This window comes from Leopardus geoffroyi, chromosome B2, assembly GCF_018350155.1.
Source record: "Leopardus geoffroyi isolate Oge1 chromosome B2, O.geoffroyi_Oge1_pat1.0, whole genome shotgun sequence".
Taxonomy (NCBI): domain Eukaryota; kingdom Metazoa; phylum Chordata; class Mammalia; order Carnivora; family Felidae; genus Leopardus; species Leopardus geoffroyi.
The window spans coordinates 121,897,500-121,923,627 of record NC_059332.1 but is presented as its reverse complement, the minus strand read 5'-3'; the positions used below and the strand labels follow the sequence as shown (position 1 = coordinate 121,923,627).

Below are 26,128 nucleotides of genomic sequence, written 5' to 3'. Positions count from 1 at the left end.
TCCCACCGTGGGAGCCCACGGAAGAGTACACGCTGCCCACGGGGGATGTGTACTGCCTCTCACTGGGGAGACAGGGCATCTCTGTGTCCTTCACATCCTTTGATTAACAGTGTGGCCAAGCACCTCTCATACCTTCATTAGCCAATCGTGTATCGCATCCCTTTTGCTATGAATTGTTGTTATTTGGTTTTATTTTTTTTAGCCTTTGCTTATTTTTTTCAACCGGGCTGTTCGTTTCCCTCACCAATTTATAGAAATTCTTACACACATCACAGATATGAATCCCTTGTGTGTTATACACACCATGCATATATTTGGCTTGTGTCTTTATTGCCATGGCACATCTGGCTGGTAAGCTGCTGGTTTCGGGATGGAGGGACCAGTCAGAAGGCAGGCAAGGTAAAGAGAAACACAGATGAGTGATGGAGAGAGGGAGTCTGTCTTCAGTTACCTCTGTGGGGTGAGGGCAGCGATGGGTGGAAGAAAAACATGATTAGGAGAAAAACGGATTAATGGTCATTCCTTACTGCGATTTTGGACAAATTGACTTCTTTGAGGCTCAGTTTCTTCTACAATAGAGGGGATTTAATGACACTTACTTTATATAGGGTTGCTGTGCGGAATGAATGAGTACATTCGTGTCAAGGACTTGCTTCAGGGTCTGGCCCTCAGTGTTTGAGCAATAAAGCTTATGGTGTGAATGCAATAAAAGGAGATACACAGATACCTTCTGACATTTCAAAGGGCCATGAACACATAAGCTGATGTTACTTTACCAGGCTATTATCCCTTTCTCAAAATGTACCGGAAGTCTGTGAAATATTCCAGAACTCTCTTCACTTAGAGTTGGGAGACTGGAAGGCTCCTGAGTGTCAGGACACCTCCCACATTCCCTGATTGGTAAATGAGGACGTCAGGGCTGGAGGTGAGGACAAGGCAAACTCAGGGTAGGGAGACTCCCTCACCGGTGGGGAGAAAGACAGGAGTTGTCTCCACCATGGCCGGAACAAAGGCACTTCTGACGCTGGAGAACTTCATTAATGGAAAGTTTGTACCTTGTAGCTCATATATCGATTCTTATGATCCGTCCACGGGGGAAGTATACTGCCGGGTGCCAGACAGTGGAAACGAAGAGGTGAGTAGTTCACTTAGGGAGACTGAAATGTACTTGGTGTGTTGATTACACGTCACTTACTTTTTTCTAGGAGCAAGGGGAATTGGGAAAAGGTGCCCAGTTGTTAAACATCGGCGGACAGGAAGATTTTAGTTCTGGGAAGGTTTGCTTTGTAATCGGACTTCTAGGATGTAGGTTTCCCCCGCAATCCGAATAGAGAGCCTTCCTACGACACCTGTGGAAATGGCATAAAGTGCAGAGTCTCCTCCACTTACTGAAAGTTCGTGTCATGCAACTTTGCTTTTGGTAAAGAAGTACATACTATGGTAATGGCTCTTTTCATAAAAGTGAAAATCCTCTTCGGGTGTCTTTGGTTAGCGAAAACAGGTGCTAAGGTAAAAGCGAAGCAGTGTCATGTGACCTTTCAAAAGGGGCTACCTGGGACGCCTGGGTGGTTCAGTCGGCTAAGCTTCCGATTTTAGCTCAGGGTGGTCTCACGGTGCGCGGGTTCGAGCCCTACATCGGGCTCTGCGCTGACAGCGCGGAGCCGGCCTGGGATTCTCTCTCTCAGCCCCTCCCCCCAATAAATAAATAAATAAATAAACTTAAACAATATTCTTTTAAAAAAGGGGTGATATCTGTGCACGGAACAAAGCCCAGGTGACTCTGCAGAAGCAAGTTATTAGTCTAGGCAGCTTAACACGCAGCTGCATTTCTCAGACATTCCTTAATAGGTGTCTACTAAAAACTATTAGTTGTTAAGAATGATCAGTATTACTGTTTCCTTTTCTCTACCAAGTGTTGCCTAAACTTGCCACTATATTCACGGTTTTCTGAAAAACTTGTTATTTCTCTAAAAACAAGCAAAAGTAAAAACCCAGGGATTTATTTTAGGTTATCCTTTAATAATTCCTTATGTTTTTAAAATATCTGGTAAAGTAAAACTGATCATTTGAATGATGAAATGCAAAATCAAATTCCCATATAGTTTTGTGTTTAAATTTAATACCATCCTTTTTCTTACTCAAAGTGCTTAATGGCACACACATTAAAATTTTTTTACTGATGTTGAATTAATTTTGAGAAATTTTATAAAATGGTGGAGACACATTTGATTAGTTATCACTTATTGTATTGAGAATGTAAATTTGTCTGGGGTGATAAATGTGGCTGATGGACATATGCTCATCTAATGCCTAATGGATTTTATTTTTTAAGGCACAAAGAACTAGATTATTTAAAGGATAATTGTAACCTTCATATATTAATAAAGATATATAAACAAGCCTTCATCTATACTAAGCTATTATTTCTCATTTGTTAATAATGTTTTCAATCTGTCTTGCATTAAAAAAAACCTTTAGACTTATGGATTAAAGTTAGCAAATACTGGCTAATCTATTGGTTAAACTGTAACCCACAATTTTGGTTGTTTCAAATGACCTGGGATAGATGTGGGAAATCCAGCTTTGTGTTTTCCAGTCCTCCTGGTCTCAGGGTGTTTTGTAAACTGAAGTTAAAAACGGCAAATATGACAAATTCAGTTGAAATATTTTCTGCAGCTAATGGCTCATGCCTTTTCAGAAGACAGAATGTACTATGGAAGCACCTGCTAGTAGAGAAATAAACATTTTGGATTTCCCTGCAAATATTCTCTCTGATCCCCATAAGTCCCAGATTTTTCTGGCTTGAAAACTACGGTCCACATACAAACTACATGCCCGATTTTACAGAAAGTCATTCACAGAAAGTGCTGCTGGTTTTGCTAACAGCGGAATTATCCCCAATGTGAGTCGTAACAGCCTACAAATAAGACTTTATCATCGTCCTTTATTCCACAGACGACAGACAGTGAGCTAACATTCCCATCTCTGATGCTTAGATCAGTGGCCACACACACACGTATGGTGGCATTTACATGACAGCTTGGCAGTCATCAGCACAGACTGGGGTCAGACCACCTAGCTTCAAAGACCAGCTGCACAACTTAGTGTGTATGGTCTTGACTTAGAGCTGAACTTCCGTGTTCCTCAGTTGCCTTACCTGTAAAATGGGGATAATAATAACACCTTATAGTGTTGTTCTAAGGATTAAACAGACTGGTATACGTAAAGCCCTTAGTGTTTGGCAAATAGTAAATGCTTCCTAAGTCTTAGCGTATGCTCATGTTATATTCACATGTATTCTAAGACAACTTAGAAAACATGACTGTACTTGAGTTCTCTGCATAGCGAAAAGCTTAGCTTTTACACTGACAACCTCAGGAAGAGGACGTTTTGTACTGACCACAGCAGGAATGAACCCTCCTCTTGTTGGCGGGCAACCAGGCCTCGGCCAGACGGCAGCTTCTGGTGGAAAGCCCACAATCTTCCTTCATCGTTTCTGCGGGTCCACATTAGAGATTCAGCTTTTGAAATGAAAACAACATTTTTCCCCCCAGAAATGTATAATTAAAATGAGACTCATTTTATCCTTTATTCAGCCCCGCCGAGAGGGACTCTGTTTGCATAAAGAAGCAAAGGAGGAGTGTACATCAGGTTTGGGGGGAGAGGGCAGCAGAATTGTCAGATCATATGACATGAGAAAGATGCTCGTGGTGACCTGAAGCCTGTGGAAAAGGATTCTGAGGCTGGGTCTGAGCCCAGGGGTAGAAGCAAGCTGTGAGTTATTATAGTCTTGTCATGTGTGCGAGAGGGGAGAGGGGTGAGACACAGGCTATGGATTTGCTGTCTCTGGAAAAGATACTGCTTAGACTTTGCTAAGGGGCAGACAGAGGCAGCCCATGACCTGAAGACCCGTTTCACCTTGCATGAATTGGCCTTGCCCGTACCTTCCCCTGTATATTTTTGGATTTGGCTCCAAAACCAGGTCTCCAAACTATCTGTTCAAACACAGATATCCTCCTCCCCAACAGGCCTCTTTTACTGGGCAGAGCCCGGCAGGGGCAGGGACTGAGGCTGTGCCACAGAAGGCCAGCCATGGTCTCGGGGGCCACAAAGATCTGGGTTTGAATCCTGATACTGCCACTTATTGGCTGTGTGACCTCTGCTAAGTGACTTGAGCGCTCTGTGCCTCAGTTTCCTCATCTGAATAATGGGAATAGCAATAGGCACAGTTTAGAATTTTAGAACAGGTTAGATGAAATAATTTGTGTGTCTAACATTCCTTTATATAGAAAAATTAGTAAATGGCTATTATAATTAGTCATTCGGAGGGGAAAGACAGCCTGCAGATATGATTTCAAGCAAAATTTTAGACTTTCTCAGATGTGTTGGAGCTGGATTAAAAGTTTAGAGATTCTACATGTCTAGATGAGTTTCCCCTCCCTATGATATTAAAAAAATGTGTATTTTGACATGATTGAAAACGTGCATCTGTTAAAATTAAAATGGCTTTTATTTTTAATGTTTATTTAATTTTGAGAGAGAGAGAGAGAGGGAGAGAGAGCGAGCATGAGCAGGGGAGGGACAGAGAGAGAGAGGGAGACATAGAATCTGAAGCAGGCTCCAGCCTCCGAGCTGTCAGCACAGTGCCTGATGCGGGGCTTGAACTCGCGAACCACGAGATCATGACCTGAGCCGAAGTCGGGTGCTTAACCGTCTGAGCCACCCAGGCGCCCCTCAAACAGCTTCTTTTTAATAATCTGATTGCCACATCTGCACACCTTGGTCAAAACGGATCCCTCTTCTTTGTTTTTGTGGTGCCCTGATTCACTGGTCACAAAAACACCACTTGGCAGGTAACTCAGCACTAGCAAGTGTTGCATATTTGGAACTAGGCTGAAAAAAATTAGGCACGCGTGGAGATGTGGTTTCTGGATTCCTCGAACCTCAGGAGCAACAGTCCTAAGGTGATTGTCTTCCTGATGCTCCTCAAAGATCGAAGCCGCAGTGGAGGCCGCCAGGGCAGCGTTTCCCGGCTGGTCGGCCAGGAGCCCCCAGGAGCGCTCACAGGTGCTGCACCGGCTGGCGGATCTGCTCGAGAAATCCCTGGAGGACTTGGCCCAGGCAGAATCCAGAGACCAAGGTGAGTGCAGCCGCCTCTTAACAGTGCTTTATGGAAAGTGCAGTACAACTACTCAGACGCTGGAGATTCACACCCTCGTTCCGGTTGGGCAGGGGACCTCTTGCCTCTTAACCACAATGGATGGGACTCAGGGCACCTTCTTCCCATCAGGCTAGCCTGCACGATGCTTCTCATGGCAGAGGTAGAGGTGGAAAGCAGAACCACCTGGGAGTTTGGCATCTGGCCCACGTCTGCCCCATTCTGATGGCCACAGCAAGTCAGAGCTGAGCCCAGGTTCCAGGGCAGGAAAGCAAATACATTTTGTCCATTTGGTGGAAGGCACGGCGGAGATGCTTGGCAAAGGGCACGGATATGGGGAGAGAGGAAGAGGAGGGCTCATCCTGCAATTCTCCAATCCTAGGCAGAGGGGTTCTAAGCGCGGGTAATTGAAGAGCAGTTACAGTCAAGTTGTTCAGAAAGAGTCCGACAGGTCAGCGTTCCGCTCCCTAAGCAGCTACCGTCCCAGAGGTGTGGATAATGGAGTAAATGCCCATAAATCCTTGCAGGGACGTCTGTTAGGAAAACCCAAGATCTTTTAAAATGGTATGTGTGCTATATATCAGCTTAAACTTAGGAAGCTGCTTGAGTCTAAGCCCTTAAGAAGGAGATGTTTCCTGCTGGTGCTCCTGCTGCGGGGAGTCCCCCGGAATTGCCAAAGAGAATAAAGGAAAAGTCCAGAGTCTCTTTTTGTTCCGTCCAGGAGCTAGGTCGTGCATGGGGCACACGGTGAGCGAGCGTCACATGCCAACCTCCGGATGCCATTGGTCGCTCTGTCACGTGCCCATCTGAAGGTCTCCGCCACGTGCTGGGGGACATTTCATATACAGCGTATGTCTGTCCGAGGGGTTTTATGGTGTCGTGCAGATACAGCTGTCCTAACACCCATTACTCCAACCCCTTTGTAGCCTGCACAAGGCATGGTGATTTTGAATTGAAAGAGCTGATGTGAGCGGAGTGGTAGCATCTGGCGAATTCATGATCGCTATCAATTGTTCAACCCCTCTCCCACCCACAAACAAAGATTATTTGACTCCGTTTTAAGCCCCCCCTTCCCCCATCTTATAACGTCATACCTAATTATTTCACAGCTTTATGAAACCATGATCAGCTGTCCGTGTAGTCAAGGGCTGGGGTCCGGGGCTGGAAGGCACCAAGGCTACGTGAGCGTGAGTTAGGATGCAGGTGCGGTAGTGTCTCCACTACACTGACTGTGCCTCCTGTTGCTGACTTGTTACAGGGAAAACCATAACGTTGGCAAGAACCATGGACATCCCCCGGTCTGTGCAGAACTTCCGGTTCTTCGCCTCCTCCATCCTGCACCACACATCAGAGTGCACACACATGGACCACGTAGGCTGTCTGCACTACACCCTGCGGGCCCCCGTGGGGATCGGTAGGTGCTGCTGGGTGAAAGCCTGCACTGGGTTGGTGCCGAGGGACTCCCCGTCGGTCCTGCAGCACCGATCTAAGGGAACAGACCCAGAAAAAGGAAAGAGCTGATTTCTTCTACTTGGACTGAAACTTAATGGGCCTCAAAAACCTATTTCGAGGTTATTTTTCTTTGTGTCAAGTTCCCCACTTATTCCGAAAACATCGTTCCTGGGAAATTACCAGGAAAAGAATAATACCGAGAGGAAATTCACGTACAAAGATTTTCTCCCCATACACCAAAAAAAAAAAAAAAAAAAAAAAAAAAAAAGTTTCTTTCCAGAGAGGCTTGTCGTTAACAGCATGGATTTTGGATATGTGCAGGGTCAGTTTCGTTAACATTTGTATATTTCACGATTCTTACCTGAAAAACTGGGAGAATAGTTTAATTTTATACTTACATATTTTAACATGGATTATATGAATTAGTAAGTGTAGGGCACTTAGAACAGTGCCAGATAAGTGAGCCTTGACTGAATGGGCCGCTTCTTGCTTCCTTTTGGAGGACATATAAATATGAGCAATGTCTCAAAATATCCACTAGATGTCACTGTCCCTCCGAGGAAAAAAACCCACCAACCTCCCATATTTATTACATTTTATGACAGGATAAAATAAATTAAAAGGAAAGAAAATGGGACATTTTACCACTTTGATTATTTGAACCACTTGGAAATCACATTTTGAAGGCATTTAGGAGAAGCTCAAACCTTCCTCTAAGAAGCATGATGATATACAATGCTGAAAAAATACTGTTATCCCCTAAAGAAAAGATTTTCCAACGAGAAATATAATAACATAGAGTGTATGTTTACTTTCACAGCACAGGTTTGAGGGAAGAGTATAAAATAAAATGAATCCATTTACTTATTCATAAGGTAGATTGTGTGTGTGTGTGTGTGTGTGTGTGTGTGTGTGTGTGTGTGTGTATTTTATGGTTGGAAGCCTACACATGGTTTCAGTATCACATGGGAACAAATTCTAGATGCTGGTTCTATCACTTGTTTAGCAATCCTATCTGCTCATGATACAGGTGAGAACCTAGAGAGAATTTTTTATTAAAAAATCCCCTGGCTTGCCAAAATGGATTTCTCAGTCTATGCATCAGAATTCATCGGCCTTACTAGTAGGAGGCCCCCACAGGGCACGCTCATTACTGATTTACTCTTATTTTACAAATAATTCTAAAAAGCTTGAGACTTTATGTCTTAATCCACAACAGATTAGAAACAGTGATGGAAAATCTTAAGTAGGAGCTAGACAGTTTGATGATGAAGGAGAGAGAGGTTTAAAAAAATGTGAACATCGGACTATAAATCTCAAAACTCATCACAGCTGGAACTGTTTAGTGACAAGTGACAGCCTCTTGGTCCTAGAACTTATATTGCTGTTTGTTCATCAATACAATTGTTACGACATCAAGAAAAGAGTAAATCGTATGGATTTATAGTTTGAAGAGGCACAATGGCGTATGATACGTTTCAGAATTCTTTTCCTGAAGGTGGCTACCAATAGCAGAATTGGGGATTTTTGGAAGAGTACGCTTCACTTTGATGCAGGAGGGAGGAGCTCCACGTGAAGAAACCCAGTGTGGCCAGCCTGCTTTGAGGGGCATGCCATTGCTGAAGGTGCTTCTGTCCTCTTGCAGCTGGTCTGATCAGCCCCTGGAATTTGCCACTCTACTTGCTGACCTGGAAGGTGGCTCCGGCCATTGCTGCCGGCAACACCGTCATAGCCAAGCCCAGCGAGCTGACGTCAGTGACGGCCTGGATGATGTGCAAACTCCTGGAGACAGCAGGTGATTTAGCTGGGGGTCCCGAGAGGCACGGGATCGGCTTTGGGGTTGCAAGTTTTGCGGGCTGAGGCCACCTCCGCGTCGCTGACGTTTGAAAAGTTATTTTGGATGGAAATCCGCTCAGAGCAAAATCGATTCCATCGACATCTTTGCTTGTTGTCTCCCTGAGCTTTTCCTGAGAAACCCCTTTCATCACACTGCTTCCTCTCTTCGCCTGTGTACCGAGCTGCTGCAGGAACCCTTCCGCCAGCAGGGGGCAGGCAGTACAGAGACTTGTACAATCGGGGAGCCTTAAGCCCGACAGCAGCGGGCCCCAGAGAGTGTCTTCAATGGTCAATTTAAATCTTCTGTTTGGACTACGTGTTAACCTTGATGAAAATAAGGTTACTGTTAGGCACTTTTTTGTATGGTTAAAGAGTAACTGCTCAAAATAGCCCATTTTCAAGAGATTTGAATATATATCCCTCAGTTTCCCCAGCATTTGGAGCCACTATGTGGAAGCTGATGCAATATGGTTCCTTTTCCTTTTTTTTTTTTTTTTTTAATGTTTATTTATTTTAGAGAGAGAAAGAGAGAGAGAGGACACAAGTGGGGGAGGGCCACACAGAGAGAGGGAGACACAGAATCCGAAGCAGGCTTCAGGCTCTGAGCTGTCAGCACAGAGCCCAATGCGGGGCTCAGACCCATGAACTGTGAGATCATGACCTGAGCTGAAATCTGACACTCAACCAACTGAGCCACCCAGGTGCCCCTCCTTGCCCTCTTTTTGTGAATAGTGTAATGGTCACATTCAAGGTATGTTCCTGGTTACATTCTGGGGTATAACTCAGCATGGGCACAGGGTTAGAGGGGAACCATCGGGAGGCCCCAGCTTGTAACCCACAGGAAAGCCCCTCGCTATTAGGTCCCTCAGCCCAGGTCTCCATACACACTCTGGGCTGGGATGATGGGTGATGGTGGGAAACAGGCTGTCTTTCTGTCAGTCTCCGCTGTGCATACGTCCTTCAAGCCCACAGAGAAGGTAGCTGGGCTCACCCGTATCTGTAAAGTAGGTGGTTGGAAAGAGCCCATCCCTCCCCCTTCTGGATATCTCATCTCTCCAAGCAAAAATATACATATTGGCTTCTAAAGAAGTTGAGCCAGTTCTTGACTCCAAGGTTTAGATGGCAGGTTGAACGGTGGCCTTATGACCCTAGTCTAGCTGCCCATTTCCCTTGTATTGTACAGAGGAATGAGGCCCTCCATCCTCAGTCTTTGAGGTGACATTTACGGATGCCCTGGGCTCCTGGAGGGTGTGTGATAGAAAGATGGCGACCTCTCCCACGCCCCACCTGTCTGTCATTCCTTCCTTCCACGAGGGATCACATTCTAATGCCGTTCTTTGCAAAACTAAGTGCCTAGTGTCTGCGGGGGTCCAAGGCAATTCTTCCCTGCCTGTTGACTGTAGGTCCCCCGAGTGAACAGAAGTGGGACCTAGGCTCTGCTGTGATCCATGTCGGGGAGGGAACGCATGGAGGGGGCGTGGGCCACAGAGCTGTGTTCCCAGAACCGTGCTCTCTTGAAGTCAACTACGTCTTGATCTAGGATGATTCCTTTCCCTGAGTACTCTCCCCTTCCATACACCCAGAATCTGGTCTGCATGAGAGGTTTATGTATCCATGTATTTGCACAGCATTGATCTTCTTTCTTGTGGACAAATAAGCTGACTATACCAACGTGGTCCTTCTCTCCTTCCCAGCCTGGGCTGGCTTTGCTGAACTTCCCTCCTCTGGCCCACTGAGAGCATAAGGCTCAAATATCACCTTAAAAAAAATTATTTTAGAGAGAAAGAGAGGGCACATGCAGAGGAGATGGGAAGAGGGAGGGAAAAAGAGAATCTTAAGCAGACTTCGTGTGCAGCGCGGAGCCCGATGAGGGGCTCGATCCCATGACCCTGGGATCATGACCTGAGCCTAAACCAAGAGTTGGATGCTTAATCGACTGAGCCACACAGGCACCCCTCAAATTGCACCTGCCTTAAGCCCTCAGTTTCTCCACTGAGACTATGTAAGAGACACTTTTAATGGTGTAAGAAAAAGAAAGCTAAAATGACCTGCAGGTGCGTTCTGGATATTTAAAGAGCCAGTCCTCTAGTCCTGAGCCTTCAAACAGACTTGGCAGATGACCTTCCTGTGACGTGCAATCATTTAAAAAATCACGCAGCGAGTAACTCTTTGCAAGTCCTAGAGTATTCGCTTCTTGGGGGCACCGAATGTTTGCCCTCATTCTTGGAGGGTCTACTGAAAGCGGATTTCTGGCCTTCCTATTTTTATTTAAAATTTTTTAATGTTTATTTATTTCTGAGACAGACAGAGACAGAGCATGAGTGGGGGAGGGGCAGAGAGAGAGGGAGACACAGAATCCGAAGCAGGCTCCAGGCTCTGAGCTGTCAGCACAGAGCCCGACGCGGGGCTCGAACTCACAGACCGTGAGATCATGACCTGAGCTGAAGTCTGTCACTCAACCGACTGAGCCACCCAGGCACCCCTGGCCTTCCTATTTTTGTTCTGCCCAATTTAAGCTTGTTGCCACCCTGCCGCATCCTAGCATGGGAGGGACCTTGTGCCCTTTCTTGTCTGTTAGCCACCTACTCTGAGGTTTCTCGAATTGGTATTTGCCGACTTGGCTGCCTTCTTCCCTTGATAACCAGAATATCTTAAGGGTAGAGGGCGGGTGTCTCTAGAAAAATTTCATTACTGCCTCCATCGAATGGCAAATTGGTACTGAGAAATAATGGCCAGTACGTAGCTCTTAACATATTAACACCAGAGCTCAAGGAAATGTAAAGTGTTCGCGCCGTTGTGTAGAAGGCAATTGGCCTGGAAGAAATGAGCCCACTTTCCTGGGTTATAAATGTGTGGTGTTTCTAAGTTTTCTTCACTCTTCGTTAAAATACTATTGTAAACGTTAGAAGGGATTTGATCCATTTTTGCCTTCAGGATTTATAAAGCCTGACCAACAGCCCACCTTCTCTTGCCCCCAAACTCCAATCAGAAAACATCGGGCAGGGGCGCCTGGGTGGATACGTCAGTTAAGTGTCTGACTTCGATTCAGGTCATGATCTCGTGGGTTTCTGGCTTCGAGCCCCACATCGGGCTCTGTGTTGACAGCTCAGAGCCTGGAGCCCGCTTTGCATTCTGCGTCCCTCTCTCTGTGTCTCTCCTCGGCTCATGCTGTCTTGTCTGTCACTCAAAATAAATAAATAAACATTTCAAAAGAAAAAAGAAAGAAAATATTGGGCAAATATTCACATGCCCAGTAATAATTGATGGAGATTAAGACCCCTTCCTGCAAACGATGGGGAACCTGTCCTTGTTTCTCTCCCATCAGCCTCCATGGGTCCCCCCTCTGCTGAACCTCCTCTTTGTCCCAATGCAGGGCTCACCTGCATTCACATGGTGTCTGGCCCTGGGCCTGTCCTCTGTGGCAGTGACCTGTGATCCAGGATCGAGCCAGACTAGGTTTCAATAAGTGTACACGTGACTGTAACAGTGGGGCCATTAGAGGTGATGCTTTGTCAGATGCCACGTTGATTCTTCACACCTGTCCCTGAGGCTCACCTGAAGGGGGCCTCGTTTGTCCCCTCAAGTGACCAGGCTAAGACTGGCTCTACGGGAAGGTGTTCGCGATGATAATGGATCATTGATGAGAACTTATTATTTATACTGTAAAAGCATATTCTTGAAGAGATGGTTGTAATACCATGGAGTATGTTTCTATGAAGGAGAGAATGGCCAACCTGGACGGAAAAAGATCCTAGCAGCAGGGTAGTTCAAGAACCTTACACATTGGAGGTTTTCTGCCTCTGTTGCATTTCAAGCTGAAGAAATACAGGCAATACATTCAGCTACCTCCAAGCAAACCTAAGAGCTTCCTGGACACATCACAATTGCACACAGATTTTCTTTCTGGACACTTAAAGCTTTCAAACAAAGTCAAGAACTGTTTCTGATTTGGATAATGTATGCTAAGTATTTGTTCATTCATTCACTTAATTGCTTATTAATCTTCCGCACCCGGTTTTGCCTTGTAATGGTTGCCGTTTAACCTCACTTTGCCTCAGTTTGGGTGAGGTGAGGATATTAAATCCTACCTGCATCATCAGTTGTTGGGAGATGGGAAGGGTGTAAATCACTTGCAGCAATAACTGACCCGCAGTGAATGTGAGCGTTTAGCAGTGTTAATCTATATGGCAAACTAGGCCATGGCAAGGGGAACAGGGTGGGGAGCAAAACACAGACACCATTTCTTCCCTTAGTGTGCCTTCCAGGGTTGGATAGGTAATAAACAAGGAAAGCCATAAACACATAAAAAAAAAATACATGCAAATGTAGGAAGGTAGGGTCTCATGATAGAAAGATTGGGGCACCCGTGTTCGGGTGTCCTTGGTATTTTACGTCAGTCCAGGAGTGTAATGGTATGTCCATATTATGAGACACAGGACCTTCAACTCAATACTCACCTTCCCAGAGGAGCCTCCCTCATGTCCCTGGGCCAGGATAGTCTAATCTCTTCTTCCCTCTACTTAACGTGTTCACACTGCGTTGTGACTTTTGGATGCCAGCTAAGAGCAGGGCTTCTCTACCTTAGAGGGCCTGACCTGCCTGAGGATATCTCTGCGTCCTCAGCCCCTGATGCCTAGTCAATATTATGGAATGAATTAATTAGAATGTTCTAGTCTCCGGGGCGCCTCGGTGGCTCAGTCAGTTAAGCGTCCCGCTCTTGATTTCGGCTCCGGTCAAGATCTCACGGTCTGGGAAATCAAGCCTTGCATGGGGTTCTGCGCTGACAGTGCAGAGACTGCTTGGGGTTCTCTCTCTGCCTCTCCCTATACTGGCTGGCTCTCTCTCTCTCTCTCTCAAAATAAATAAATAAACATTAAAACAAAGAGAGAGAGAGAGAGAATGTTCTACTCTTCGTTTTTCTAAGGCAAAGCTCATGGAGCTTTGTTATTAAACTAGAGGCGGCCATAGACATTTCCTCCCACCCATTCAAGCTATTGGACTTTCCAAGAGAATGTCTGTGTAACGGAAGTTCTCAACATACCGAGAAGAATTAGCGTAACTGTCACTGTGTCCCATCCAGGTGTTCCACCAGGTGTGGTAAATATTGTGTTTGGAACGGGGCCCAAGGTAGGCGAGGCCCTGGTGTCCCATCCAGAGGTACCCCTGATTTCCTTCACGGGGAGCCAGCCCACCGCCCAGCGGATCGCTCAGCTGAGTGCTCCCCATTGCAAGAAGCTGTCCCTGGAGCTGGGGGGCAAGAACCCCGCCATCATCTTTGAGGATGCCAACCTGGAGGAGTGCATTCCCACGACCATCAGGTCCAGCTTTGCCAACCAGGTACGTCCTCTGGGTTGCTCTGTTTGTTTTTATTTGGTTTCCTTTCATTTTTGGTTTGTTTATTTTTAAACTCTGTGACCCTGTCAGACTGGATCTCTTTCATCACAGTACAAAGCCAGGAGTGAGCCGGTCAATCTGGTGCTATTTCAGTGAGAAGAGGTTGTTACATTGTGTTATTCCGCTGACTGTCTGTGTTATCTCGATGTCCATCTGTGGTCTTGTAGAGTCACAGCTTCTGTTTAGCAAGCTCCTCTTTCTGAGTCACAGCTTTTTGTCAGGTACTGGCCATGGGCAAAATGATTGATTTTTTGTTTCTCCAAGCTTTTCTCTCCCTTAATTCATAGAGTCACTCTCATTCTCTTCTCACTGTCTCAATGTCCTATCTCCAGTGAACCTTCGCTCCCCCAAAGCATCCTAAATGCACCACACACTTAGAAATAAATGCCTAAACCAGCCTACAGCACCTTTCTTATGTTGGAGTCATGGGTGTCATGGAGTCGTGGCAACTTTTCATCTCCTGAAATTGTGTAAACAGTTGTTTTTCTGGAGGCGACAGTTTTTAGCAAATTCTTCGATGGCATCCCAAAGGGTTAGGAAAACCAGCCCAGATAGACCAGACTGGAAGCATCACGAAGAGGACACCTGTACCTGCTTTGGGGGCACACTTGACCTTCAACAGGTATACGAAAATACTGAATGATTTTCTCCAAAGGGTCTGTTTTTATTTTATTTTTATTTTTATTTTTATTATTTTTTTAAATGTTTATTTATTTTTGAGAGAGACAGAGACAGAATGCGAGTGGGTTAGGGGCAGAGAGAGAGGGAGACACAGAATCCGAAGCAGGCTCCAGGCTCTGAGCTGTCAGCACAGAGCCTGACATGGGGCTCGAACTCATGAGCTGTGAGATCACGACCTGAGCCGAAGTCGGACACTCAACCGACTGAGCCACCCAGGCGCCCCTCTCCAAAGGGTCTGTTTAAAAAAAAAAAAAAAAAAAATTAGCAGAGGGCAAAGAATTAATGAAAGAGAACTGTCACAGAAGGATGAGTAGAATGAGATAGATCTTTATTTAACTTGAATAAACTGCAAAGCCTTTTGAACCTTTGTTTCTTTACCCGTAAAATCACGGAAGCAAGAATGATGCCTTCCAGTAGGGTTTTCATGAGTGTCGAACGAAAAACATTCTTGACGGTGGTTTTTCAGGATCATTACAATTGTAATGATTTCTCTAGAAGTAATTCTTAGAGAAAGTGGTTTGATTACGTATCTCTGTCCACACCTCTATATACAGATATATCCGTGTGTATAGAGTGTTTCTGAATCAATAGACTTCAATTTCAGATTTGAGAAAATAGACTTGCAATTTTATGATACAGCTATTTTAATCATTAAAATAAACAAGGATCAAAATGAACAATGAAATCGAGCATTTGGGTGGCTTAGTGACAACAGTGCGGTGGGGGGACAAACCATGGCCTGAGACATAGTTGAGGGGGTGTTCAGTGGCCTCTGCATGGTGGCAAATGCACTCTGAGTGCACAGAAGGACTGTGCAAGAACTTGAAATGCTCAGACAGCCTTCCTCTTGGGGGGAGGGGGGCGGCGTGTATTTTAAATGCCGGTGGGAAAGGACATGAACCCAACTGGCTAATTGGAGACAACAAATAGACTTTAGGCAAAATAGAGGGGCTGATTTCTTTTTCCTTGGCCGAGAGATGAGTCCCACATAGTGAGCACTTCCTCCTCAACTGGACACAACGGGCTCCTTCCAAACATCTCCACTGTGTGTACTCCCCTTTGGAGTGGGGCACGCTCATACTTAAGACACACCGTGGGACTCGGAAGAAACGAACGCAGACTTCAGCACCACTCAGACTGAAGTTGAAACTTCCTGTGCCTGGGGGCCTTGGGCCTGTGTTTGGTCAAACTTCATTTCCTAATTCTGAACTGGAAAAGCTAGTACACCACAAAAGTATTATGAGGAAAGCATCCCGAGCTGTGCCTGGCGCACAATGGGCACTCAATCAATAAGATTTCCCTTCTCTTATTTCCTCTCAAGTCATGCCACTAGGGACGCTAGTCTCACCTATGCTTTCCTGGCACTAAGTAGTCAGGAAAACCCTGACTGGTTAACCCCTCAGATCTCTTTACCACTCCCTCCCCTGCCTCCCGCACATGGCAGAGGGCACTCGTGTTGGGAGATTTCCCAAGCCAGGTAGGCAGATGGTTCTAACCGTGATCCTGGCTGGCAGAGAGAATTTATTGCTCCCAAACAGTGAGTGTTTAATTTGGACAGTGCATCTTTGCACAACTAGCAAGATAATTAGAAACGTTCTATTGTTAGGATGGTTGTGAAGGTCAAACAAATATAAATGTGACAAAAATAGTTGTTCATGCGTATGTGTACTTGTCAAACCTTTATAATGCTTTGATGTGTCTAGAATGGTGTTTGCGAACGATTGCATGGCGTAGCCAAATGAGAGTAAGGATGACTTTTCATTCAGGCACCTGTAAGCACCTCAGCCCAGGACACTCAGCGCCTCTGCTTGGGTGACGATTAGGCGTCTGAGCCTTAACCTGTGCGAAGCAGAACTTCCGGTTTCCCTCCCTCTCCTTTCCCTGCAGTGCTGATCTTCTCCCTGCCGTGGGCTCGCCTTCCCAGGGAAGAGCACTACCGTCTGCTCTGCGGCTCCATCAAAAACCTGGGAGGGGCGCCTGGGTGGCGCAGTCGGTTAAGCGTCCGACTTCAGCCAGGTCACGATCTCGCGGTCCGTGAGTTCGAGCCCCGCATCGGGCTCTGGGCTGATGGCTCAGAGCCTGGAGCCTGTTTCCGATTCTGTGTCTCCCTCTCTCTCTGCCCCTCCCCCGTTCATGCTCTGTCTCTCTCTGTCCCAAAAATAAATAAACGTTGAAAAAAAAAAAATTTAAAAACCTGGGAGCCACCCTGATTCTTACCCTTCCTTTTCCTTCTGTCTCAATAACCCATCAACCAGTCTTGTCGGTTCAGTTGTTTTTTTTTTTTTTTTTTTTTTTTTTTTTAAATTTAGTGTTTTATTTATTTTTTTTTTTAATTTTTTTTTCAACGTTTATTTATTTTTGGGACAGAGAGAGACAGAGCGTGAACGGGGGAGGGGCAGAGAGAGAGGGAGACACAGAATCGGAAACAGGCTCCAGGCTCTGAGCCATCAGCCCAGAGCCCGACGCGGGGCTCGAACTCACGGACCGCGAGATCGTGACCTGGCTGAAGTCGGACGCTTAACCGACTGCGCCACCCAGGCGCCCCTTGTTTTTTTTTTTTTTAATGTTTTTGTTTGGTTTTGGTTTTGGTTTTTGAGGGAGAGACAGAGCATAAATGAGGGAGAGGCAGAGACGGAGGGAGGGAGACAGAGGGAGGCAGAGACACAGAATAAAAGCAGGCTCCAGGCTCTGAGCTGTCAGCACAGCTGTCCAGGGTCTGAGCTCCAGGCGTGGGGCTCAAACTCGTGAACCGAGAGACCATGACCTGAGCTGAAGCTGGACGCTTAATCGACTGAGCCACCCAGGCGCCCCGCAAGGATACATCCTGAAACCCGTCTGTTCTGCAGAGCATCTATACCAGTTTCCTTGCACTTTTGGGGTCCCATGTCCCTTTTCGAGTCTGGGAATGTCCGTGGACGCCTACCACTTCTCTCATGTCCACTGGGCCTGCCCTGGTCCGAGCTACGTCTGCTTATCTGGACTTCTGGAATACTCTCTTAATTCTACTCCGATCCTGCTCGCATTCCCTTCCGTTCTATTCTCCACACAGCTGCTGGGAGGATCCTTTCACAACGTGAACCCCATCACATCATCCTGCTGCTTAAAGCTTAAAGGCTTCCACGGTCTTTTCATGATGCCAGGAGCAAGGTGCAGGCTCCTTGTGAGCCTGTGAGACTGCATGATACTGCCTTGCTCCTCACCTCCTGCCCTCATTTCCTACCCTCCCCGACCCCATTCCTGCTTACACTCCTGCTCAGCCCTGCTCACGCTGTCTTGCCTTGCCTCGCACACCGCTGTGGTCCTCATGGTGGGACTTTGTCTGGTTTGTCACCGTCTCCCATTACCTAGACCAGTGCCTGGCCACTGCCAGGTGTTCACAATTGCCACGTTGACCTATCCACGAAGGAGGGTGTCTCATCATTGTCCTCACATGTCATTCTTGGCAGGGTGAAATCTGCCTCTGTACCAGCAGAATCTTTGTCCAGAAGAGCATCTATAGTGAATTTTTGAAGAAGTTTGTAGCAGCTACCAGAATGTGGAAAGTTGGCATTCCCTCCGATCCATCGGCCAGCATGGGAGCTCTGATAAGTAAAGCTCATTTGGAAAAAGTAAGTACATCTGTGCAATGTGAGTTTGGGGATAAGCTCAGTGTAGGACACAGCACACATCCATGGTTTGAAATGTTGTTAATTACTGCCTTATTCCTAAAGCATTCGGACCTGTATAGGAAATGGTCTCTGAAATATTAGATATGAATACACAAATGTAGTCCAAGTTAAAGCAGCATCTACACGGAATGAATGAATCTAGGAAGTCAGCATGGAGATAGAATCAAGAGTCAGGAAGTCAAATTTCAAAACATAAAGGTCACTAATAAGAATGATGTAGACTAAGGGAGGCAGGAGTTTCCATAAATGAAAGTTCCCAGTGGAAAGGACTCTGCCTCTGGCTTACAGCAGATGGAATTCTGGAAGGGCCAGAATGCATGATCCTAATTAGGTGGTTCGTAATTGGTAAGGTGAGTGGTGGGCCATGTGGGAGAAGCCATCGATGGTCTTTGGGTGGTTTGTGGAATTTAGGTCTTTAAGGTCATTTTAACTTATTACCTGATGTGACTCCCAAAAGAAGTCATAGAATTTGGGGGCTAGGGGACCTTGTTTTCAGCTGTGGTGACTGAGGGCCACCAAGGAAGATACGCTCCCATCAGTTAGCCTCTGAGGGACAGGGCCTTTACCTAAGTTTCTGGAAATCTTTGACATTGCACAGATGTGGCAGATTAACTGCATTTTAACTTTGACTTTTACAATATTGTGAAGCAGAGATGCACATATGGAGGGTGTAGTAGCTTGAGGGTCTCTTCTTATTTCTTCTGTTTTCTCCAGTGAAGCAGGAAGCAGGGTGAGGAGGGGAGAATGTGTGAAATGGTTCTGCGGGAGAGATCCCCATGGCTTCTAGCGTAGCCACAGAAGCTGTGGACAAAGGGCAAGAATCCTAACCTAAACCACACGTGATCTTTCGTTTGTTTTCAAGACTTGAACCACTGACAAGGTTTTAGGCCCAGTATGGCCGCCCAGAATTGCCATCTTCTGTGAAACCAAATATGCTGGCAAGATGGGCATTTATTTAACGTGGCGGTTGGATTTTGTTTTCTTACTATCATTTCAAGGTAGTTGCTGAGGTTCCATGAATAACCCTGAAAATGGTGACGGGTACAGTTACCAGTTTTTTCCTGACCGCATTCAAACATAAGCACGTATTTATCTTTCAAACAGAAGTTTTCGAACACTCCCGAATATTTTTACCATCGTGAATGTTTTCTATCTCCGTCAAATAACTAAGAAAAAAATAAACTTTCTATTTTGGAATAACTTAAGATTTATAGAAAAATCTCGAAGAGAAGGCAGATGGTTTCTATATCCCCTCACACAGCTTTCCCTTTGTTACCGTCTCACATGTCCACGGTGCAACTGTCCACACCAAGAAACTGACGTTAGCACATTACCGTTAGCCAAACTGCAGACTTGTCAGCCAACGTCTCTTAACTTTCTCCTCGATCCTTAGACAAAATAATTTCTCAGCTACTTTCCTTATTAAAATAAAATAAAGTTAATGACTTTGCACTCATTTTAGAAAGTTCCATGACCCTACTGCTTTTAAGGAGAAAGATTTTGTACACACCGTTAAAAAGTTTTTAAAAAGGGGTCCCTGGGTGGCTCAGTTAAGCGCCCAACTTCGGCTCAGGTCAGGATCTCGCAGTCTGTGAGTTTGAGCCCCATGTCGGACTGTGTTGACAGCCCAGAGCCTGGAGCTTGCTTCAGATTCTCTCTGCCCCTGCTGCGCTCTCTCTCTCTCTCTCTCTCTCTAAAAAATAAACATTTAAAAAATTAAAAAAAATAGTTTTTTATCGTTGGCCAATTTATTTTATTTTGATTTCTCTGGGGAAGCACACCAAAGATGTTATTCCCATTACCCCACCACGTATCGACCTGCTGCTGTCTATGGAGTCTCTCTTGTTTGTGGTCCCTCCTTCCTCATGTAGAGCGCCCCTCGGGTGGACTTACGTTTCCTCCCCTTGTGACGCCTTAGGGCAATCCTGCGGGGGCTCAGAGGGTTCCTGGATGTCTGCCATCGTCGCTGCTCCACGTGGAGCAGGTGTGCCCAGATGCAAGGAATCACAGCGTCCCTCTCTGACTCTCCCACCAGGTGGACCCCTGACGGGTGCTTTCAGATCACTTCTTGTGCGAAGGCCCTGGGTACTTCTGCCCTTGACGGGGAGCTCATGGGAGCAGCTAGGGAAGTGTAAATGTGGCCTTTCCGGTGGGACTCTTTTCAGTCCAGTATGCCAAACCCTCCGGGACGGAGGAGGCAGCGGACACGTTCCACTGGTGGGCATCTTTCCTCGCCTCTCACTGGAAAGCTTGGGGGGCTGCGTGCTAAGGAAGGTCTGGCTGCCATCTTTGTTTTCTTCTGCAGTTTGTCTATATCTTCTCCGAATCAAATTAGCCCTGCAGCGTCTGGGGTCTTTGTCCCCTGCAAATTAGCCCTGCAGCGTCTCTGTCCATCTTACTTCTATGTGGCTGTCGCGATAGGTGGCGATTCAGGGACAGAAGAATCCCATTAGCATATGTCGAGGTTGTCCTGTAATGGCAAAGGACTCAGAACCCACAGAGACACAGCATGCTCCTAAGAGGACCTGTGACTTTTCAGGTTCCCAGAGACCCAGGGGATGCATAGGTAGCCGCAGGCGACTCTGTCCTCCAGGAGTGAAGAAAAGGCTCTTCGCCTATTGCACGGCGTTGCTGTTTGTTTTCACTTTTGTTTTTCTTTTTACCCCCTTGAATTCTTTTCCACTTGACTGTCTGGAGAATCTGGCTATAGGCCAGCCTCCCCAGAGATGCGGGTAATTGGAGACGGAATTGTTGAGTGTTGACAGTGAGGCTGGGGGAAGCGCGGGGGATCCTGGCTGGTGCATCCCCCGACAGGGCCAGGCTTCAGGCCTAACAAAGGTCCACTTGGGCAGTTTCCTGTCGTCTTTTGTCAGGTTAAAAAAACCCGACCTGCAGGGTGGGAGCATCTCTGAAGTCTCCTAGCCAGTAAGCATCAGATCGTGTGTTACACCATCTCCTTCTTCACCAACAGCACCGTGAGCAGCTGGCATCCATAAGACTTACTGCGTACCGGGCGTCATGCTAAATATTTCGCATGCATGATTTTCTTGAATCCTAGGAATGGGTGGGAATGTTAATCTTATTTTTCAGAGGGGAAACTGAGGCACAGAGCATTTGAAATCTCTCCGCGAGTAAGTGGAGGCCCTGGGATTTGAACACTTGGGCTCCCCAGCACACCCATCTGCCCTCTGTGCTCTGATTTACGTGCAAAGCTACGAAGTAATAACTACTCTCTGTTCTCAAAAAAGTTTCGTAATAATAGTCTATTACATTTTATGGCATATTACCAGTCACAATGTTGTTTTCTTTTTTCAGATTTTACTGAAAATCTCAGTTCCTGAGCTTCTAGTATAGATAGTCTATCATCCAGTAATACTTTCCCCAGAAAAATAAATTCAGTTTAGTGTGAGTCATCTTCTACATTAAATATCTTGAAAAGTTCACAGTTTGAAAACCGACGCTTTCACGTTTCAGAGCCAAGAACCTCTAAGAGGTAGATAATCATGAAATTCTGGGTAGAGGAGACAATCTAAAGCCAGAACGCTCTGAGTTTGAATCACTGAAGAAAGTTCTGGTCCTGTGACCAGCAGGGGACCCTGGGGACCTTTGCCTCAACTTCTCCTGTTCACGCAGGATGCGACCTTTGGCCATGTTTTAATCTGGGTGGGTTGCTTCAAGAGGAATAAGAGAATACGGGAAGGAGGAAGGAGAAGTCCAGACCTCATTTAGTCTCCACCCGCAAACTAGACTAAGGCTTTTCAGGAAGAACACTGAGATCCCTGCACGGGTTGGGGGGGAAAGGTGTAGCAGCTTGGAATGCAGAGCTGTTCCAAATGTTCTATTTTCTGAAAGTGTTTGACTTCATGGCTTATTAAGTGTTCCATAAACTAGAGCGAAACGAATCATAGAACAACATTACCTTTTTATTTTTACAGAACGAACACACAGCTCTACGTTGAATACAGTTCTACGATGAAATATTAATCTGATACTGGGGCAGAATGCTCAGATAGATAGGTGATAAGTAAGAAGCCAAAGTATGATTTCAACGTACCCAGCCTTTGATGGACCGCCTCACTGCTGTTCTACGTTTTTTTTTAAAAAAAATTTTTTTTTTCAACGTTTATTTATTTTTGGGACAGAGAGAGACAGAGCATGAACGGGGGAGGGGCAGAGAGAGAGGGAGACACAGAATCGGAAACAGGCTCCAGGCTCTGAGCCATCAGCCCAGAGCCCGACGCGGGGCTCGAACTCACGGACCGCGAGATCGTGACCTGGCTGAAGTCGGACGCTCAACCGACTGCGCCACCCAGGCGCCCCTCTATGTTTTTAATTTGGGGGATTACTTTTCTTTTTTTTTTTTTTTAATTTTTTTTTTCAACGTTTATTTATTTTTGGGACAGAGAGAGACAGAGCATGAACGGGGGAGGGGCAGAGAGAGAGGGAGACACAGAATCGGAAACAGGCTCCAGGCTCTGAGCTATCAGCCCAGAGCCCAACGCGGGGCTCGAACTCACGGACCGCGAGATCGTGACCTGGCTGAAGTCGGACGCTTAACCGACTGCGCCACCCAGGCGCCCCGGGGCATTACTTTTCTATGGCTTCTATGCTTATCATACCCTTCAGGGGCCGGATAATGTTGTGACCACAACAACCCTTCCAGACATAACCATACGTATCATTTTATAATGAGTCATTTCTACAACCATTATTAGTAAACATCTGTCCTTGTCCCCGAGTCACTGGGTTTACTTATTACATAATTTATTTCCCATTATAGTTAGCTACACTTTATTGCCTAGATATATTTTTAGAATATAATCGGTAATGAGACTAGAAGTTAGAAATTATTTGTTCTGGAAGCCTAGCTACCTTGGCCATTAATGAAATCTTATACACCCTTCAACTTCCCATATTCTGCAGTGGACACAGTCCCTCCCAAAAGTGACCAACTATTCTTTTGTGTATTTAACTACCGATTATACCAGAGTGTGGATTCTGGCTTTCCTGTTTATTTGTTGTATGGACCATCTACCCTTTTTGACGCTCAATTTTGTCAGCAAAGAGGGGATAATAATACATAGCTAATAGAGTTTTGAGAGAATTAAGTGAGAATGTCTGAAAAGCGTTTATCCATGCGCCCAGCACGTAGACATTAAATAAATGACTCCTCTCCTCTAACGTATGAGGGCTGGATGCCCAAATGATGGTCAGAGCACTTCTGCCCTCAGGCTTAGCAGCTGAGCAATACGGTAGTCAACTTTGGAGTTCTTTTTTTTTTTTTTTTAATTTTTTTATACATTTATTTATTTTTGATAGAGACAGAGTACAAGTGGGGGAGGGGCAAAGAGAGAAGGGGACACAGAATTGAAGCAGGCTTCAGGCTCCTAGCTGTCGGCACAGAGCCCGATGTGGGGCTCGAATTCACAAACCGTGAGATTGTGACCTGAGCCGAAGTCGGACGCTTAACCCACTGAGCCACCCAGGCGCCCCTGAGCTTTAGAGTTCTTAGCAATGACCTTACACGTTTTATGTAGATGATTCAAAAATATTGAATTTTCTGCTGCTTTGTGTAAAACCAAATGGTAAGGTGCTGCTAATCATGGTTTCTACCCACTTAGGTCAGAAGTTACGTCAAGAAAGCCCGCGCCGAAGGGGCCCGAATTCTGTGTGGTGAAGGGGTGGACACGTTGAGTCTCCCCCCCAAGAATCAGGCAGGATATTTTATGCTTCCCACAGTCATAACAGACATTAAGGATGAATCCTGCTGCATGAAGGAAGAGATATTTGGTCCAGTGACATGTGTCGTCCCCTTCGATAGTGAGGAGGAAGTGATTCAAAGAGCAAACAGTGTTAAATACGGGTTGGCAGCAACTGTGTGGTCAAGCAACGTGGGCCGTATCCACCGAGTGGCTAAGAAGCTGCAGTCGGGCTTGGTCTGGACCAACTGCTGGCTCATCAGAGAGCTGAACCTCCCTTTCGGGGGGATGAAGAGTTCCGGGATAGGCAGAGAGGGAGCCAAAGACTCTTATGAATTTTTCACTGAAGTCAAAACAATCACCATTAAGCACTGACCTCGGCCAGTGGAGAAGCTGTTATGGTCAATGCTCGGCTGTAGAGAATCAGTTGTCCAACGTGGTGAGCAGACTCACCAACATAAATTCTAGCCACATCTTGACTTAGCGGGTTTTCTCTACCTTATCCTCGGTAGTTAGTATTTTTATCTGCTGTCAAAGAGATGCTGTCTATTTTCACTGTGGAGTCAAAGAAGAGAAGACTTCTGAACAGGAAGGCACAAAAAGGGAGCCAAAGGATTGTCAGGTTTCCTCTATGTTGTGTCTTCACTTTTTTTTTTCATTGTTTTGATTGAATTCTTGGTAATTTAAAGACAATCTTTTTTTGTTTTTTTGCTTCTTTTTTTTTTTAATTTGAGAGGGAGAGAGAGAGAGAGAGAGAGAGAGAGAGAGAGGATGAGCACAAGTGGGGGAGAGGACCAGAGGGAGAGAGAGAAAGAGAGAATCTTAAACTGGTTCCATGCTTAGCATGGAGCCTGATGCAGGGCTCAATCCCATGACCCTGGAATCATGACTTGAGCTGAAATCAAGAGTCAGATAGATGCTCAGGCAACTGAACCACCCAGGCACCAACATCAATATCGATGAAGCCAACGTTGATGATAAGCATAATATGGAATTTGTCAGAGCAGGCCTATATGGTAGGTCCCACTAAATACGTCTATATAAGGACAAAGAAAAATAACATGACTGCTTTTGGAGGGACTTTGGAACAAGAAGAGGAAATAGTTTGATCCATTTCTACTGTAGCGTCTAATCAATTACATTTCTTCATGTATGCGTCTCATTAGATTTACAACCTACTAATCCTAAAAGAATAAATGTTAAGCAATTTTAGTAGACAGTATGACATATACCTTTTTCTTGAATTGTCCTTTATTCTTCCTTATCCTCATTCTCTTAGGGGTATGGACTTTATACAAAGTAATAAAGGTATTTCTAGTGCCTTTTTTTCTGGATCCCCTAATGATCAGAGGGGAAAACCGAGCTTTACAGAGATTAAAGTAGCATGCTCAAGGTCATACACATGGTAAGAGGCAGAGGAAGGATTCGAACCCAGGGCTGTCAGTCTCCAAAGCCATGATCTTTGACCATCTCACACTTGTCTTGGGTTCTGCTTTGGAAACAGCCACATACTTATGGCTCATGGAAAACATCGTGTTGTGTCTCCTTTCCATGCCTCCCTCCCTCTGCCCCTCCCTGGCCCCACTAGGCCATGTGACCCAGGAACTCCTCCAGCACAGCCCTTCCTGCACAGACTGAAACCACTTGTTTGCATATCTGACCGCCCAGATAATTGCTGAAAGCCCAGGCAGGTGCCACTGCAGGTGCTACTCTCCACTGAAGTCTCGATCCCAACACAGTGCCTGGCACACAGAAGGTGCTCGAAACAGTTTCCAGGAATGCAGTGAAGGTCTTCCTGATACTCTGGGGTGTATGTTTCATCGTGTATGGGGGTGGGGGTTGGGTCAGGGCCGGGGGACAGAATAGTCTTTACCGTTTTGTGTAGTTTTTTGGATATGTCGGCGTGTTCACAAATGCTGGAAAACATAAACGCCTTTGAGGTCAAGCGATGGTGTGGGATCATATCTGGTTCCCAGCTTCCACCTCCCCTCACCTCCCCTTTTCTCACCTGCCCTGTTCTCCAGCTCAGGCCCCGGCATCTTCATTAGTTAAGTCTAGGACCAATCCCATGAATCAACAGGAAGAATTTCAGCAGCTCCAGTCTCGAAGAACCCACAGTTTTGTTCTTATACCTGGTCTAGCCCAAGCTCATCCTTATTTCTGAGACCTAAGCCACATCTTGATTCCAAATCTTGTCAGGGCTCTGGGTCCTGTATTGTGCAGGGGACTGCCTCTTGCTG

The 26,128-nt window shown here is 46.0% G+C and overlaps 1 protein-coding gene across 2 annotated transcripts; it reads left to right on the top strand.

The window, feature by feature from the left end:
• The first annotated feature begins 923 nt into the window (after nt 1–923).
• On the top strand, nt 924–24,664 carry ALDH8A1 (aldehyde dehydrogenase 8 family member A1). 2 transcript variants are annotated; one of them, XM_045499713.1, is made up of 7 exons: nt 926–1,135; nt 4,993–5,140; nt 6,417–6,572; nt 8,256–8,405; nt 13,527–13,783; nt 17,968–18,129; nt 23,811–24,664. In XM_045499713.1, the coding sequence occupies exons 1-7, from the start codon at nt 998–1,000 to the stop codon at nt 24,261–24,263; spliced, it is 1,464 nt and encodes a 487-aa protein (XP_045355669.1). In that variant the 5' UTR covers nt 926–997; the 3' UTR covers nt 24,264–24,664. The 2 variants fall into 2 exon arrangements, with proteins under 2 accessions (XP_045355670.1, XP_045355669.1); XM_045499714.1 differs by lacking the exon at nt 17,968–18,129 and having other exon boundaries at nt 924–1,135.
• The last annotated feature ends 1,464 nt before the right edge of the window (nt 24,665–26,128 follow it).